This window comes from Chiloscyllium punctatum, chromosome 16 (genome assembly GCF_047496795.1).
Source record: "Chiloscyllium punctatum isolate Juve2018m chromosome 16, sChiPun1.3, whole genome shotgun sequence".
In the NCBI taxonomy this organism is placed as follows: Eukaryota; Metazoa; Chordata; class Chondrichthyes; order Orectolobiformes; family Hemiscylliidae; genus Chiloscyllium; species Chiloscyllium punctatum.
In genome coordinates, this window is record NC_092754.1 from 21,589,436 (window position 1) to 21,608,349 (window position 18,914).

At 40.8% G+C, this 18,914-nt stretch overlaps 1 protein-coding gene across 10 annotated transcripts in view; it reads left to right on the forward strand.

The window, feature by feature from the left end:
- Positions 1 to 18,914, forward strand: part of ubr4 (ubiquitin protein ligase E3 component n-recognin 4) — a 198,092-nt gene that overhangs the window by 168,229 nt on the left and 10,949 nt on the right. For all 10 annotated transcript variants that reach the window (XM_072586453.1, XM_072586462.1, XM_072586455.1 and 7 more), the window contains 6 exons: positions 153 to 280; positions 6,119 to 6,226; positions 6,566 to 6,685; positions 10,296 to 10,486; positions 10,839 to 11,012; positions 11,231 to 11,330. In XM_072586453.1, the coding sequence (XP_072442554.1) occupies positions 153 to 280; positions 6,119 to 6,226; positions 6,566 to 6,685; positions 10,296 to 10,486; positions 10,839 to 11,012; positions 11,231 to 11,330 (821 nt within the window). The remainder of the gene's footprint in view (positions 1 to 152; positions 281 to 6,118; positions 6,227 to 6,565; positions 6,686 to 10,295; positions 10,487 to 10,838; positions 11,013 to 11,230; positions 11,331 to 18,914) is intronic.

Consider the following 18,914-nt stretch of genomic DNA (forward strand, 5'->3'; position numbering starts at 1 on the left):
AATTGCACACAGATAATAGTTGTATTTTTAGGTTTTCCATCTTTACCTCTTGTCCCAGCTCATGCTGTAAATCAATAAATGTTTCTTCTACCCTGACATTCATTGCAATTGTTTTTGCCACCATTCTCTTAAACAATGTTCTTTCTGTGTAGATGAAGAAGAGGATGAAGAGGAGGTATATAAAATGGCAGGTGTGATGGCTCAGTGTGGTGGTCTTGAGTGTATGCTAACTCGATTGGCTGGAATCAAAGACTTCAAGCAGGGTCGACATCTTTTAACTGTGAGTGTCTGAAGCAGAGCGTGATCTGTGCTATTCATCTTTAGATCGAAACATGCAAACAGTAGGACATACATCCATGTACATAACATTAATAAAACTTGATCTTGTAGTCTTATGTTTCCATGGATTTGGGCCTGAATCATTAACTAAACCTTCTTAGAACAAAGAGCCAGAGAAATATACATTGGTGTTTCTCAGGGGGTCAGTTCTACAGCCACTACTGTTTTATATATTTAACATGGACTTAGGAAAACTGCATAATTTCCAGATTTACAGATGGCACAAAACTTGGAAATTTAGTAAAAGTGAGGAGTATTGCCAGAAGGACATAGATTGTTGGTGTGGGCAGATGCAAGTTAACTTTGGAGTGTGGAAAATGAGGGGAGATATTATAAAGTCAATGGCACGATTTTCTATTAGATGCAGGAACTACAGGACTGGAGGCATAGATGTGTACATATCTTTGAAGGTGGCAAGAGAGTTGAGAAAACTGGTTCAAAATTACAGAAGGGGTATAAAAGGTGTATGAATACTAAAGCAGGGAAGTTATCGTAAACCTTCTAAGTCATTGGTTATCTCCCAGTTTGGACGTTGTGTGTAATTCTAAAAACCTGATTGAGGATAAGTGCCATATCCTTGCAGAGAGTCCAGAGAAATTTTACAAGAATATCATTGGGCATATGGAAAGAAAGTTGAATCGTTCTGCTTAGAGCAGAGAAGGTGAAGCAATTTAATAACAGCACTCAAAATCATGAAATCTTTTGATAGAGTAATTAATGCAAGACTTTTCTTGTGGCACAATGCAGAATTAGAAACACTAACTGGGGAAAGCAAATTTCAATGGGACAAGAATGCATTTGTGTCAAATAAACTAAAGTCAACGGTTGGTGGGGGAAAAAGCAGTTGAACAATGAGCTATCTTCATGAATAAATGCTTTGGGCACAATAAAGATATATTCTTTGAAAGGGAAAAGTGGGGGCAAACCAATCTAGAGAGCTGCTTAAATGACAAAATATATAGAAATTATGATAGAGATAAAATATATATTTAGGACAGATGTTGCATTGAAAATACAATTTGAGAACTGGCCTGAATTCAGAAGATTTCAGGATTGGTTTTAAGTTAAAAAAAACGAGTGAGAAGCTAAAAGCAAATACAAAAAGAGATCGGCAACTAACATTAAAGTGAATCCCGAGGTTGTCTTTAGCCATGTAAATTGTAAAAGTATGCTAAGAGGAAGAGTAGGGCTGATCAGCCAAAATGTGGATTTACACATGAAGGCCAAGGGCATGCCTGGACTATTACCATAGTTTGTATTTACCAAGTGATAACCAGGTGTGGTTAAAGAGAAGGAAATTCAGTTGCTAAAAGGGTTTGAAATTGATGAGAAGGTGGCATTAAATAGACTGTCAATATTTAAATTTGACAAGACAACAGAAACAGATAAAATTAATAAGACCATAAGTTGTAGGAGCAGATATGGCCATTTGGCTCTTGCTAAGGTGCATAACCTCACATTTTCCAACATTTATATTCCATCTGCCAAGTTTTTGCCCACTTAATTAACTAGTTTATAACCTTCAGCATACTCTGTCATTCTCACAATTTGCTTCCCACTGTTTTTGTCATCCCCAAACTTGGCTATAATATGTTCACTGTCCTTATCCAAGTCATTAATGCAGTTGATAATTGTGGCCCCAGCATTGATCCCTCTTGCACTCCACTACAGACTGCTGTGAATCCTACATTTTCTGTCTTTAATTAATTAGCCAATTCTCTATTCAAGCTAATATACTACTTCCAACATCATGGTTCTTGTCCTATTAAGTGGCCTAATCTGTGGTACTTGCCTCAATGTCTTTTGGAAATAGAGATATTACATCTATTGGTTCCCCTTTACCTATCCTGTTAGTCACCACCTCAGAATTCTAATGAATTTTTCAGGCATGATTTTATCTTCATGGAGACATGCTGACTCTGTTTGATTACATTATGAATTTCTAAATGCTCTGCTATTGCATCCTTTATAATAGACTTCAACATTTTCCAAATGACTTGCGTTATGTTAACTGGTCTATAGTATTTTTTTGTGATCGTCCCTTTTTGTATGGGGGTGCTGTATTGATGGATCTTTTGGAACTGTCCCAGAATCTAAGGATGCTTGGAAGTATACTATTCACTTCCTCACTCTCAGTGGCTAATTCTTTTAAAAGTCCAAGCTGCATCTCATCAGATTTAGGGAATATATTGGCCTTTGGCCACATTAGTTTCCTTAGTACTTATTCTTTACCATTAGTTGTGGTATGCGTTTCCTTTCCTCCCTTTGACCCTGGATTATTTGTGTTTCTTTTTTGGAATGCTACTAAAGTCTTCTATTTTGAAGACTGATGCAAAGTATCAAATGTTCCCTTTTGTGAAAGGATCGAGAATGAGGTAGCTCAGATTTTAAATAATGAATAAAAGAAGCAGTAGTGATATGAAGAAAAACATTTTCATGCAGCAAATGGTTAGGATCTGGAATGTACTATCGAAGACCATGGTGGAGGAGGGTTCTATTGAGGTATTCAAAAGATAATTAGATGGTAATTTGAAAAGAAATGATGAGTAGTGTTATGGGGGAGAAGGCAGGAGAGCCAATGAAATGTAGTGGGCCAAATGGCCTCTCTTTGTGTCATAATTTTGAATTCTAGGTTGGTAACCATAGTGTAAAAATTTAAGATATTTGGCAAAACCAAAGGCAAGATTTTTTTTTGTAACAAAATGAGACATTTATGATTGTGAATGTATCATCTGAAAGGATGGTGAATGCAGTTGTACTAACCTTGAAAGGGTAACGGGGCAAATGGTTGAAGGGAAATTACAGTGCTAGGGAGAGAAAGCAACAGAATAGGAAAAGTCAGTTTTTTTCAGGAAGTCCACAGAGATCCAAAAAGCCAAATTGCTGCCTCCTGTGCTACGTTAAAGTTGGGGGTTGGTGGGGGTGGGGAGAAGAGCTAGCTGCAGGTTTGCTTAAGTTCATTATACTTTATCATTCTAAGTCTCCACAAACAGATGCAACAAAATCCAATCCAGATTATTTCTAGAGGAAAACTACTGTGGATGTCAGAAATCTGATTTTTAAAAAATACACTTCAGTGGACCAGTCAGCATTGGTGAAGAGCTAAGCTGTTAAATTCTCAAATTTATGACTTTTGATCAGAAATGTAGAAACTTAAAGATTCATTTGTAACCAAGCACAAGTCCTAGCCCCACCATTCTTTTTCTGATAAAAGAGTGGAAGACAGGAGTGATTAGAGAGGATGCAAGGCACAAAGAAATTTTAATGGGACTAGTAAAGAAATAAAGAAACAATTGAGGAGGTAAAAATGTTTCAGCAGAATCATTGCCAACACCTATAACCCCAGAGATTGGATATTGACTCAGTATTGAGGCCAGAAGTCTGCCAACTACCTAATTGAAAGATGAGGTGTTGTTCTTCAACTTCTGTTGGACAGTGCAAGAGGCAAGCTAAGAGAGAAAATTCAAGTGGTAAGTAATCATAACAGCTGTCAAGGTCTTGTGTGCTTGCTGAATGGCAGTGTTCAGCAAATTACTCACTTAATCTGCATTTGGTTTCCTCAGCATAAAGACGACAACATCACAAACAGGCAAACAGGGTGCCAAGATGGAAAAAGTATAAACAAATCACTTCTTCATGTACGAGTGTTTGAGTCTCTGGACAGTGGGAAGGTTGGAAGTGAGATGTCAGGTTTTGCACTTTCTGATGAGGCGAAAATGTTGAAGTGATGGACCAGAGGATTGGAATGTTGCAGAGGGAATGGTTCCTTAATGCTGAAAGCTAATGATAGTGGTGCATTTGTATTACCTCAATGATCGTATGAGTGGCAGTTATCTTTGGTAAATTATGTGTCAGGCACTTCCACCTAATTTTGATGTCAAGAGAACCAAAGTACTGCATGTGTGGCATTTTCTTTTCATACCATGTGTGATGGGACATAAGAATAGATTGTGATGGGACTGTCAGGGGATTGAAGTCCTGTATCTCGGGCATTGTCTTCTCAGTAGTAGGTCTTGTATGTTCTTGCCGAAGTTGCATGTTGCTTTCGTTCTTACAGTTCTTAGTATCTGACTGTTAAATCCTAGATTTAATCCTGTTTAGTCCTAGGTTTTGAGAAACATCCTGACATTAATAAGATCTTAACCTCTTCCCCTTTCTTGAGTTCGAAAACAGAAAAGTATCAGGCTATTCTTGCATGTTACTTTGGAAGGTAATTTACTAGTCATTTTAAATCACTTATGGCCATATCTGTAGACTGTCTTGTCAGTTAAGCGTAAGGTTACATTTGCTTTGGGTGGGATCTGTGCCCTATAAACATTAAATAGCCTCATTGTCACGGCAAATTCTGGTATGTTGCTTCTAACTGGTGTAAATCGATCATCTAGATTTAAGCATTATTTTCACGGAAACTGTGGTAACATTTATGCTTTGCTGAGCATTTTGACCAATCAAGGACTGCTTTTAACTTGCACCAAAAGCACTGGAACACTCTAAACAATGCTATTCTATAGTTACTATCCTTTTGAGGAAGCACCTGCCCCAGTCTCAGTGACTAGAACACTCCTGTTCTATAATATTCTTTGTGATTGCATTCTGGGCTTGAGGCACCATACTGACTAACCATTTACAAATATATACCATTCTGTGAGACTTTCACCTCACAAGGTGTTAGATCTCCCTTTATAACATGATAATTACTTTGACTGAAGGACTAAATAGAAAGTTAATATCAAATGAAAGTGTCTATCCAAGTTTTCTACTAATCCATTTACTGTCATGTTATTATAACACATCTTCCCACATTTCACAATAAACCAGAGGTTTTGGCCTATGTTGATTCAAAATATTGAATTGATTTTGATGTGTAAGACACTGGGGACGTAGCACCTAACCCCTCGTATGAATTGAGGTATTAAATAATTATTCTGTTAATTGCTAATTATCCCTATCTGGGATCTGAATTTATCTTTATCATTCAAGTTTCACCTAGTCAGCTGTTAATTGACCATTTTTATCAAGTAAGACTGGAATTTCCTTATTGTAGAGTTAGTAATGACTTTAATTGATCAATTATATTTAATTTGGGACTTCGGATATGCTAAAGATTTTGCCTACAATGTTTTGACACTCTGAATGATGTGTTACTCGAAGAAACATGATAGTCCCGTGATATCCCTGCTTCTCTCTTTCATGGAGGTAGCAAGGTTTTGAAGTAATCTTAGTAAGTTGATGTAATACGTATACCATTTAGATAATAAGTACCACATAACCAATATAAGGTGCAGGTATTGGTTTTAGAGACTGGCCCAAATTAAGTGAGGGCTTTGTAGTCAATTATAATATTGAATATTGTGATTGCACCTTATCCCAGTTTATAAATTAATACAGAATGAAGAACAGGAATGGTGAGGATAGGAAAGAGTGGAGGACATAAATGATTAAACATTGTACGAAGTACCTTACCAGATTGGTGCTACATATCCTGTCACACTGCCAACTTTAGTCCTGCAGAAAGTGGAGAGATTTTGAGAGGTTGAGGTGTGAGCAGTTCATCAAAGTACCAAACGTGGCTACTATTTTGTGGCTTCCTAAGAATGGATCCAGACACCACAATATTCATAGTATAATTTTGAAAAAGACTGTGTAAGTTATTTTTGATAATTTGTACAGTATTTGCTGGATCACTTGAATTGTGACTCTCAGCTTATCAGCTTTAGTGCCAAGTTACATGTTTCATAATAGTTAGGCGTGACTTAGATTGTTTTCTTATTCTCTATAGGTGCTTCTGAAGCTGTTCAGTTACTGTGTAAAGGTGAAGGTGAATCGACAACAATTGATTAAACCAGAGATGAACCCTCTGAATGTAATGCTGGGGACACTGAACCTAGTGAGTTCTCGACCTTAAATGGAATTATTGTAACTCGACGATGGTCATCAGAAATACCCCGAAACAAGTGGAAATGTTTGGTGATGTGCTCCCTAAGTCCAGCAGCTTTCTGCTGAGTTGGTCTGTCTATTGATAGCAAAATATTTCTTTATAGAAGGCTAAAAATAGTTATGGAGTTTGAAGCTCCTTTTATTCAAACTTATGAAATAGGGTCAGTTAATGAACACAAATAAATATTGAACAGGTTGTACAAGAACATAATTATTTGGATTAAAAGAAATACAAGAAATAAGTCAATTGTGTTAGTTTGCTCTTCCTAAGGCATTGTTTGTATTTTAGGCACTGCTGGCAGAACAAGAGAGTAAAGACAGTGGTGGTGCAACAATTGCTGAGCAAGTGCTCAGCATCATGGAGATAATTCTAGATGAAGCAAATGCAGAACCACTGACTGAGGACAGAGTGAGTATTGTACTAAATTCTCAAGATCCAAGGATTTTTCTGTAAGTGGAATTTTGGGAATGGAGCTAGTGACAATCATCTTCTTTGGGAATCAGCACCTAGAGAAAATGAAATCTTACAAAATATGTTTTTGCAACTTTGAGCAGCCAGCAAAGAAAGGCTGTGTCCAGCACAGGTCTCTGAAATGTTATTGCAATTAGCATTGGCATTGGTACCCTTAGTAAAAATAAAGGAGGAGTGCTTTCCAGCAAGCCATGTTGATGAGTGCAGTGGGTTTGGCTATTATTTCCTCCCATTCCCCTCATGTGCAATGTGAATTTTACTAGACTATTGTATGGGCATTCACTGGAAAGGCTTAATACATTTTTATTCATTCTTTGAGTGTGGAGTCTGGCAAAGCTGGTATTGACCATCAGGCAAGGTAAACCACCTTCTTGATTTTGTGTAATCTAGTTCATGAAGATGGTCCTGTAGTCTGGTGAAGTAGGGATTGCCTCAATTTTGAATAAGTACAACAAAATGAGATGTGATTGCGGTAATACAGGTCCAAATCCGAATGCTCACTGATTTGGGGGGGGGCTGGGGTTAATTGGAGTTGATTATGTTCTGATTATCCTTCTGGGTGATGAAGGTAATTAAAGGAACTTTGACAAATAGACATCTGGTAGCACTGAACTTGCATATTGATGTAAAATAACATTTTGATTAAGCTTTTCATCTTGCAGTCATAAGGACAATTTGCAAGAAATACCAAAGTAAAAGGAAAATAATGATTGGTTGGCAAGTGAACTGTAATTGTTGCCATGGGCATTTCACCAGTTAATGATGACTGATCATTCACTGCCAAACGTCATACGAATTTTAAACAATACAGGTTGGTTCTGATTAGCTAAGATGTGGAGGAGCCAGTCTTGTACTGGGGTGGACCAAGTTAACAATCTCACAATTTAACAATCTCACAACACCAGGTTTCTTTGGAAGCACTAGCTTTTGGAGTGCTGCTGATGAGGGAGCAACACTTTGAAAGCTAGTGCTTCCAAATGAATCTGTTGGACTATAACCTGGTGATGTGTGATTTTTAACTCTGATTAATTAACGAATTGCCCTGCAAATCAAGCCAGAGAATAGATACTATGTTGTAAGTTTTTGAGTTGGGGGGTAGTTGAACAGGATCAGAACTTTACTGTTGTGAACAGTAAAAGGAAATGCTATTTGATGTGAGCTGCTGGTCTTTGGAACACATGACCTACTCACTCCATCACACCTGCACTGAAATTCGTTGACCATATTACTTATTTGTGTGATGGACAGAAGGTCCTTTTGGCTCGGTCCCAGTAACATGAATGATGTTTACCATTAACATGTTATTGCATAGTTGTAGTATGTAAAGCTTAAGATTATTCTGATAGTTTCTTGCTATATATTGTGCAAATGCATGAATAGCTGTAAGGACGTCATGTTTAGTCCTGGAAAGCACCCAGTCTCCATCAGTACCCAAGGGTAATGTGCCTCAAATGCTTGAGCAACAGATGAAGCTACTACTGCTATGCAGTAGCAACATGAATAGTGTTCCCTAATAACATGTTGCTGCCAAAGCAAGCAGACACTCTGCCTAACACATACGTGAGTAATGTAGTCTGTGAATTTCAGTACCTGTGTCATGCCAGGTTGTATTTCTCAAAGACTGGTGGATTGTATCAAACACTATATATCCCTTTGGCTGCTAATTACAAGCAAGTTACTGTCCCTATTCAATTGAGCATGTTTAAAAATGCAACCGCCTGCGCACACACACACACCCCACCCCCAAAAAAGCATTAAATGTAATTCATACATTTACATTAATACATAGCTACATAGATTTTTACACAGAGCCCTGCCCTTTGAAGACAAAAACAAGTGCCCGCACTATACTTGTTCCAACTCATTCGAATAGGTGACAGCCATTCTGAGGACAGCCTGCTTTGTTTAGTCATGATTATCAGATGCATTCTTCGTGGCCATACCTCTACCTATCAGACCGCACTTGTCAATCAATCACGACTCAGCTCCCATATATAAATGTTGTTTTCCTTTTAATTTGCAAATTGGTCTCATGAGTGCTAAATGAAAAACTTTGACAAAATGTGTCTTTTTCCAGCAAACCTTAGGTGAGTTATTGCAATATATCCTGTGAGTATTACCCGTCACAACCATTGTGCACCAGAGGTAGGTGGGCTGATTTCTTTGTTCTGGGTGTTCTTGAGCTGGTTGAGTGTTGGCAGAGCTGTAGTTGTCCCAGAAAATGGGATAGTCCTGACTTGATACCAGTAGATATTGGAGGGAAGTTAGGGACTTGGAGGGTAAGTCACTCACCACAGAGTACCTAACTCCTAAGAGTGCTTATAGAAGTTTCAATTGAATTTCTAGAACCCGGGCTGTTGATGTTGAGTAAGTTTGAAATTCAATGTCAAAAGGTTAAACCCTTGTTCGCACTGATCATTTCCTGATGCTTGCATGGGCAATGTTATTCATCACTCAACAGCCTACATCTTGTTGAATTTAGGCTTGGAATGCTTCACTATCTGAATAATTGTGAATAGAATTGTGAAGACATCTGCAAGCAGCCCCATTTTGACCTTAATAATCGAAATATGATCCAGTAACTATGATTTGAGGAACAGTGCTAATTCCATTAGGTATGTGTTCCAATGATTGTTGATGCATTTATTTTAGGTTAGGCAAAAAAGTGATAAAATTAAAAACAAATAGTTCAAGCATTTGAGCTCTGTTATGGCCTACAACCAGAACCCATAGTGTACTTGTCCTCTGAGCCGTTAGTATGGAAAGAATAAGGCAAAAGTTAAACAAAAGAAGCAACAATGAAGAGAAAAAGATTTCACGTTTTTTTAAAGTACTTCTCAAATCATAATTTCAGCTTTCATTGATGAAAAGTGTCTCTGGAAGCTTTTGAACAAAGGAAGAGAGAGGTAATCAGTGGAGTATTGAAAGGTCGTAAGGCAGATTTTCAAAAAGCAGTCAGCATTGTTTGACTGAAAAGGATGGGAACGCAACGAACAAAGAATCATAGGATTTGAATAGAACTATAGATCGGAAGGTAGTTACTTAAGAGATGTCAGGTGCGATCATGCAAGTCTACACAGGTGCAAACTAAGATTTTGTCAATTCTTTGGGTCACAGTAAAGCATTGGATTCTTGATGACATTGAGGGTCATTGGGCAATAAGTTCAGGGACAGTAAGAATGCCACTAGAACAGTTCAGTAATAGTTCTGGCAAACAGGGAAGAAGCTGGAAAGGTTAGAACAGAGAAGCATCTGCATTCATGTAGCACATTATGCTGTGCTATCAGATGGTCTTATGTAAGGGAAGAGCATAATCAGTGAAAAAGAATGGACCAAGGTAAACTCCTGAGAAAGTGAGATAAAAGATTTTGTACAGAATTTACGCAACCATCTGAGTTCCAAGTTCATGATCCTAGCTGTTCAGGAACGCAATGCATAGGACATAGAAACGTTGCTTTGCTTTTATCAATGTATATCCTTAGAGCTGACTACTATGTTCTCTCCCTAGTTATAGAAGTCTATCACTAAATCTATCTCTTGCCACCAGGGTAACTTGCTGCTGACAGGCGACAAAGATCAGCTGGTGATGCTGTTGGACCAGATTAATTCGACATTTGTCCGTTCCAATCCCAGTGTTCTCCAGGGTTTGTTACGTATTATCCCATACCTGTCCTTCGGGGAACTGGAGAAAATGCAGATTCTTGTTGATCGATTCAAACCCTACTGTAATTTTGACAAGTAAGAAACATTTGCTGACTTGTGATTGATGATATGCATGTGATCATTCTGGAGCCCAACACTTTCACAGAATTACTTTCATACAGCTAAATACTTCAGAGTTGGTTTGAAATTTTAAGGGGTGAGGTAACATTAACTTGTCTAATCAATGCAACTTCGCAATGCATCTTCATTTCTGAAGAAGCCATGTTAGTATTGACATTTTTAAATTTAAATGTATAGTTTAAAGATTCATCTAAAAGTTTATAGCATCCAACATGGTCTTGCTTTCCCTCACTTCCCCGATTTTTCTTCGTGCTATTGTACTCATGACCTTTCTAATCCTTTCTTATCTCTGTTGTTCTCTTCTTAGATATGATGAAGAACATAACACTGATGACAAGGTTTTCTTGGATTGTTTCTGTAAAATTGCTGCAGGAATCAAAAACAACAGCAATGGACATCAGCTCAAGGAACTTATCCTGCAGAAGGGAATAACCCAGAATGCTTTAGAATATATCCGGAAACACATCCCAAGTGCCAAGAAGTGAGATTCATTTGGCTAGTACTAAATATTTAATTTTGTTTCTTTAGCAGGAAATTATTTGGGTAAATAAATGTTAATGAGAGGGTAACTGTGAGGCTTTGTACATACCAAGAAATGAGAAAACCCAAGTCATAGAAATGTGTAATTTGGAACCCCACACTGTTACTGATGACTGTATTGGTGATCGGTTTTAACATTGATGTTTTTACTGCTTACAGCCTTGATGCAGATGTGTGGAAGAAGTTCTTATCAAAACCAGCTCTTCCTTTTATTCTCCGCCTACTGCGTGGACTGGCTATGCAGCACCCTCCTACACAAGTTAGTTTTGTCTTCTCTCTTTCTATATTTTTCTTTCAATCTCTCTCATTACCTTTCCTAGCCTTTGTACATTTCCCGTTCTCCTAGTTTGCTACACTTCATTATTGGAAAGCAGAGCAGGCAATCATTTTTGTGGAAAACTTGAACTCAATAACAGGATCTCACTCGACCATCCAAAACTGTGGATCATGGCACTCCATGGGATCACCAGAGAAAGTTTTCAGGGTTGCAGTGGATACGCAAAGTGTGGTTAAGGTTGGGTCAGATAGAAGTACAGCAAAAAGAGGAGAGATGAGGTTTGGTGAAGAGAGTGGGAATGGGGAGAACGTTCAATTCCTTTCATCTCTGTTATAACAGCTGAAACTACCTCCCAAACTCCACTCAACAACTGAAGGTGCTCCATGCCCCCAAGTCAACAACTGTTGGACCTCACCCAAATACTCAGCAAGACCATACAAGTCTGAAGCATTAAAATTGAGTCACACCAGCAAATTGTTTGGGAAACACTGGCTCAGATTCAACAAGTGGTTTGTCTGTGGTAGGCAACTTTGTAGTATAGCCCTCAAAGAATGAGCACAAGTGCAATAAAGTAAATTGCTGGAGAGAGGGAGTAGCAGTAGAGTGAGCCTAATGTCCTCTACTTGCTTGCTCATGTCAAGATCAAATGACCTTGGTCACCACCTGCCAACTCAAGCTGATTGTGGAACTAACAGATTGAATGTGTGAACAAAGTTTTTTTTCTCAAACATGACCTTTGCTTATTTCTGAATATTGACATACTGCAAGGATTGGTGCTTGGGCCCCAGCTATTCACAGTTCTGCTCAAGGATTTGGATTTGGCATTAAATGTAATATTTCATAGTTGCATTTGACACGAGACTAGGTGGAAGTGACACTTAAGGAGGAGACAAAGATGGTACAAGGGGTCTGGAGAAGCTAAGTAAGTGGGCAAAAATTGTTCAGTGGAATACAGTGTAGTGAGGTTTATGCACTTTTGAAAAAAAATTAATACAGAGTATTAAAAGGTGAGAAGCTGGGAAGTTTGAACTTTTGAGGATCTTGCATGTACTTTTTCATGAGTCATTGAAGATGAACATGTTAGTACAACAAGTAATTAAGGCAAATGGTTAACTTTTAATACAAGGACATTGAAATAGAGGAGTAAACATATTTTCCTGCAATTATATAGAACCTCAGAAAATGTTGTGGAGCGTTGTGTGCAATTTGGTCTCCTGACCTGTGGAAACATGAATTTAAAGGACATGAAATGAACGTTCACCAAACTAATTCCCAGTATGGAGGGATAATCCTATGAAGAAAGAATATGTGCATTGGGTGGTATATTCTCTTGAGATGTAAAGAATGCAAGAATCAAGCTCGGTCATGAAGTATGTTCAAGAATTATGAAATCCTGCAGTACAAAAGAGGCCCTTTAACCCATCAAGTCTGCACTGTCAAAAATGCACTGCTACCTACACTCGGCCCAAAGTCTTTATATGTTCTGATTTTTCAAGTGCTCGTCCGAGTACTTTCTAAAGATTGAGGTTGCCTGACTTGAGCATTCCAAATCCCATCCACCCTCATAATTTTCCTCATATCCTCACAAATCTACTTGCTTTTCACATTAAATATGTGCCTCCTTGTTCTTTACCCTTCAACTAGGGGAACAGTTGCTTTCCATTCACCCTGTCCATGCCCTCATAATCATATTCGTCTCGATCGGGTGCCCTCTCAACCTTCTCTACCTCCAAAGAAAAAACCTGAGTTTATCCAGCCTCTCTTCACAGCTGAAATGCTCTATCCTGGGCAACATCCTTGTGAATCTCTTCTGGACCCTCTCCAGTGTAATCACTTCCTTCCAATATTGTGGCCTAACCAAAATTGTGTAGAGCTGTAATATAATTTCCCTGTTGTTATGATTTATGCCTAGACTGATAAATTAAGTGACCTGTATGCTGCCTTAACCACTCTATTAATCTGTCAAACCATCTTCAGGGATCTGTGGACAAGCATCCCAAGATCCCTTGTTTGTTACTTTATTCCAAATTGCATCACCTCACATTTTTCAGGGTTAAATTCTGTCTGTCTCTGATATACCCACTTGACCAACCTGTCCATATCTAAATTTTCACTCAACCTGCTGACCAATCTTTGTATCACCCTCAAACGTATTTCTCACCCTACCCCTCTTGCATTCTCATCTATCATCATTTATGAATATCACAAACAATAAGGGACCCAGCATTGATCCAAATCAAACACCACTGGACACCAGCCTCCAGTCATAAAAACAGTCTTCTACCACTACCCTGTGTCTTCTGCCACTAAACAACTCAAAATGGACAATATAGTGCCCCACCCCTACGCCAATGACCTTCACAAAATGGTGACTCAGTGCTGTTGGATGATCCTTCCCTGACCTTCTCAAGATGGCCCAGCCTTGGCAAAATAATGACCCTCACCAACCTACTGAAGATGGTGAACTCACCACCATATAAACACACCCTCCCCACCCCCATGCACACCTGACCTTTTCTACCACCTCGGAATTCCTAACCATGACAGCAGCCACAATCCTCTAAACTTGCTTTCCACAACCCTATCTAAATGCAACATCCCAGCAGCCCCCATGTAATCTGATGCCCCTTCATCTGACTGCTGCTTAAAAAAAAGGTACCCCCTCCCGTCGAACATTTAATTTCTCACATTACGTTGTGCAACCCCCCAAAAAAACCAGCCCTTACTATTAAAGCCTCCCCTCCCCCAACATTGATCAGCCCTGACCTTCCCCAACTCTGCTGCAATCTCTCACGATCAAGTCTCTGAACAATCAATTTCAACAGGATAAAAGCATAGAGGAGATCAGGATAGTGCAGGAGAATGATGTTCAAGTGAAAGATCACATTTTTATCTCATTGGATGGTGGAATGGCTCATGGGCTGAATGGATTAATCCTACTTTATATGTTCTTCTGCAACAATATTTTATGAAGCAATCCATTTGAATCAGCAACTTAATCACCATACTTAAAAAGCAGCACAAAAGGGGACCTAGAAATTAACATTGTTAGGAAGCAGTATGCAGCTGTGAAAGAATTTCTAGCATTGTAGCAGTAAATAAGGTTGCAGTGGATTGAAAATATGGGTACATCAGAGATATTGACCAGAGATATTTACCAATCAAGATTTCTCTACTAAACATTGCACTTTATCTGGCATTCCAGATAGCATTTCATTTTCTTAAATCTCCAGGATGAATATTTCACTATAGATCAGTACTGAGAGGTGGTTAATGGGTCTACTGGAACAGGTGAATGTGGTTTTATGGAAGGGAAGCCATGCTTTACTAATTTATTCAAGTTCTTCATGTGGATAAAGGGAAATCTGTGGGTGGTTGCACTTGGAAGCTAAGTGGCAATGTGCCACATCAAAGGTTATGACATAAAATATGAGCCCATGATTGAGGGTGGATACAGGATTTGTATAGCTAGCAGGAAGCAGAATGTAGCCACAAATGGTTGATTGAAAAAGCACAGCAGGTCAGGCAGCATCCAAGGAGAAGGAGAATCGACGTTTCGGGCATAAGCCCTTCTTCAGGAACGAAACGTCGATTCTCCTTCTTGGATGCTGCCTGACCTGCTGCGCTTTTCCAGCATCACATTTTTAAGCCCTGATCTCCAGCATCTGCAGTCCTCACTTTCTTCTCTCAAATGGTTGATTTTCAAGTTAGCATACCGTAATGAGTGGAGTGCCACCACAATCCGTATTCGGACCTCAAAAATGTATAGTTTATATCCATAACTTGGATGAAGGGATCCAATGAGGTAAAAACAATGACTGCACATGCTGGAAACTAGATTCTGGATTAGTGGTGCTGGAAGAGCACAGCAGTTCAGGCACCATCCAAGGAGCTTCGAAATCAACGTTTCGGGCAAAAACCCTTCATCAGGAATAAAGGCAGTGAGCTTGAAGCGTGGAGAGATAAGCTAGAGGAGGGTGGTGTGGGGGTGGGGGGGAAGAGAGAAAGTAGCATAGAGTACAATGGGTGAGTGGGGGAGGGGATGAAGGTGATAGGTCAGGGAGGAAAGGGTGGAGTGGATAGGTGGAAAAGGAGATGGGCAGGGAGGACAAGTCATGGGGACAGTGCTGAGCTGGAAGTATGGAACTAGGATGAGGTGGGGGAAGGGGAAATGAGGAAACTGTTGAAGTCCACATTGATGCCCTGGAGTTGAAGTGTTCCGAGGCGGAAGATGAGGCGTTCTTCCTCCAGGCGTCTGGTGGTGAGAGAGTGGTGGTGAAGGAGGCCCAGGACCTCCATGTCCTCGGCAGAGTGGGAGGGGGAGTTGAAATGTTGGGCCTCGGGGCAGTGTGGTCGATTGGTGCAGGTGTCCCGGAGGTGTTCCCTAAAGCGCTCTGCTAGGAGGCGCCCAGTGTCCCCAATGTAGAGGAGACCGCATCGGGAGCAACGGATACAATAAATGATATTAGTGAATGTGCAAGTAAAAAACTTTGGATGTGGAAGGCTCCTTTAGTGCCTTGGATAGAGGTGAGGGAGGAGGTGTGGCCGCAGGTTTTACAGTTACTGTGGTGGCAGGGGAAAGTGCCAGGATGGGAGGGTGGCTTGTAGGGGGCGTGAACCTGACCAGGTAGTCACGGAGGGAATGGTCTTTGCGGAAGGCGGAAAGGGGTGGGGAGGGATTTCCTGGCGGTGGGGTCTGATTGGAGGTGGCAGAAATGTCGGCAAACGATTTGGTTTATGCAAAGGTAGGTAGGGTGGAAGGTGAGCACCAGGGGCATTCTGTCCTTGTTACGGTTGGAGGGGTGGGGTCTGAGGGCGGAGGTGCGGGATGTAGACGAGATGCATTGGAGGGTATCTTTAACCACGTGGGAAGGGAAATTGCGGTCTCTAAAGAAGGAGGCCATCTGGTGTGTTCTGTGGTGGAACTGGTCCTCCTGGGAGCAGATCCGGCGGAGGAATTGGGAATACGGGATGGCATTTTTGCAAGAGGTAGGGTGGGAAGAGGTGTAATCCAGGTAGCTGAGAGTCGGTGGGTTTGTAAAAAATGTCAGTGTCAAGTCGGTCGTCATTAATGGAGATGGAGAGGTCTAGGAAGGAGAGGGAGGTGTCAGAGATGGTCCAGGTAAATTTAAGGTCAGGGTGGAATGTATTGGTGAAGTTGTATGGGCCCCAGCTATGCCTGTCTCTTTGTTGGCTACGTAGAGCAGTTGATTTTCTGTAATTACACTGGTACCACTCCCCATCTCTTCCTCCGCTACATTGATGACTGCATTGGCGCCACGTCGTGCTCCCGTGAGGAGGTTGAGCAATTCATCAGCTTCACCAACACATTCCACCCTGACCTTAAATTTACCTGGACCATCTCTGACACCTCCCTCTCCTTCCTGGACCTCTCCATCTCCATTAATGACGACCAACTTGACACTGACATTTTTTACAAACCCACCGACTCCCACAGCTACCTGGATTACACCTCTTCCCACCCTACCTCTTGCAAAAATGCCATCCCGTGTTCCCAATTCCTCCGCCTCCGCCGGATCTGCTCCCAGAAGGACCAGTTCCACCACAGAACACACCAGATGGCCTCTTTCTTTAGAGACCGCAATTTCCCTTCCCACGTGGTTAAAGATACCCTCCAACACGTCTCGTCTACGTCCCACACCTCTGCCCTCAAACCCCACTCCTCCAACCGTAACAAGGACAGAATGCCCCTGGTGCTCACCTTCCACCCTACCAACCTTAGCATAAACTAAATCATCCGCCGACATTTCCGCCACCTCCAAAACGACCCCACCACCAGGAAATCCCTCCCCACCCCTTTCCGCCTTCCGTAAAGACCGTTCCCTCCGTGACTACCTGGTCAGTCCACGCCCCCCTACAAGCCACCCTCCCATCCTGGCACTTTCCCCTGCCACCACAGTAACTGTAAAACCTGCGGCCACACCTCCTCCCTCACCTCTATCCAAGGCCCTAAAGGAGCCTTCCACATCCAAAGTTTTTTACTTGCACATTCACTAATATCATTTATTGTATCCGTTGCTCCCGATGCGATCTCCTCTACATTGGGGAGACTGGGCGCCTCCTAGCAGAGCGCTTTAGGGAACATCTCCGGGACACCTGCACCAATCAACCACACTGCCCCGTGGCCCAACATTTCAACTCCCCCTCCCACTCTGCCGAGGACATGGAGGCCCTGGGCCTCCTTCACCGCCGCACCCTCACCACCAGACGCCTGGAGGAAGAATGCCTCATCTTCCGCCTCGGAACACTTCAACCCCAGGGCATCAATGTGGACTTCAACAGTTTCCTCATTTCCCCTTCCCCCACCTCACCCTAGTTCCAAACTTCCAGCTCAGCACTGTCCCCATGACTTGTCTGGACTTGTCCTCCCTGCCCATCTCCTTTTCCACCTATCCACTCCACCCTTTCCTCCCTGACCTATCACCTTCATCCCCTCCCACACTCACCCATTATACTCTATGCTACTTTCTTCCCCCCACCCACCCTCGTCTAGCTTATCTCTCCACGCTTCAGGCTCATTGCCTTTATTCCTGATGAAGGGCTTTTGCCCAAAATGTCGTTTTCAAAGCTCCTTCGATGCTGCCTGAACTGCTGTGCTCTTCCAGCACCACTAATCCAGAATGAAGGGATCCAATATAGAGTTTCTAAATTTGATGATTTCATAAAGATAGATAGAAAAGTATGCTGAAAATCAGACATAAGATGTATGTAATTAGGTAGGTTAAGTGAATAGACTAATGTACCAGATGGAGTTATACATAAGAACATGTAAACTTGTCCACTTTGGCAGGAAACATCAAAAAGCAGTATACTTAAATGGAGAGAAATTGCAGAAATCTGATATGTGCAGGGATCAAGGTGTCCTGGTATGAATTGCAAGAAGTTAATGTGCAGACACAGCAAGTGATACAAAGACTAATTGTATTTTGTTGTTTATTCCAAGGGAACAGAAATATATAAGCAAGGATGTTTTGCAATAGTTGTGCAGAGCATTTATTAGACCATATCTGGAATACTGCTTAAAATTTTAGCCTCCTTGTATTAGAAATAGTTTAGAAAAGATTCACATAGAGGACTCCAGGGATGAGGGTGTTATGTGGAAATGTTTGAAAGGTTTGGCCTGTGTCCCTTTAAGTTGTACATGTGATTTTAGTGAAACACAAAAGGACCCTGAGGGGACCTGACAGACTGAAAGGATGTTTTCCCTTGTGGGAGAAACTAGAACTAGGAGAAGCAGTTTAAAAATCTCCAATTTAAGACCAAAGTGAGGAGGTTTTTTTTTGAGCATTGTGCATCTATAAAGCTTCCTTTTCTAACCTTCTGTGAAGGCAAGATTGTTGAGCATTTTTAAAGCAGGAATGACTAACAAGGGAGCCAAAGTGTAAAATGTGAAGTTGAAGCCACAATCAGAGTGAACTTGGGGCTGAATGGCTTATTCCTGCTCCTAATTTATACCTTCATATGAATAGTTGAGAGTCAAATACACATGGAAAAATGTACTTATCTCACTTTTTAGATTAGAATCAATCTAAACATCATGGCATT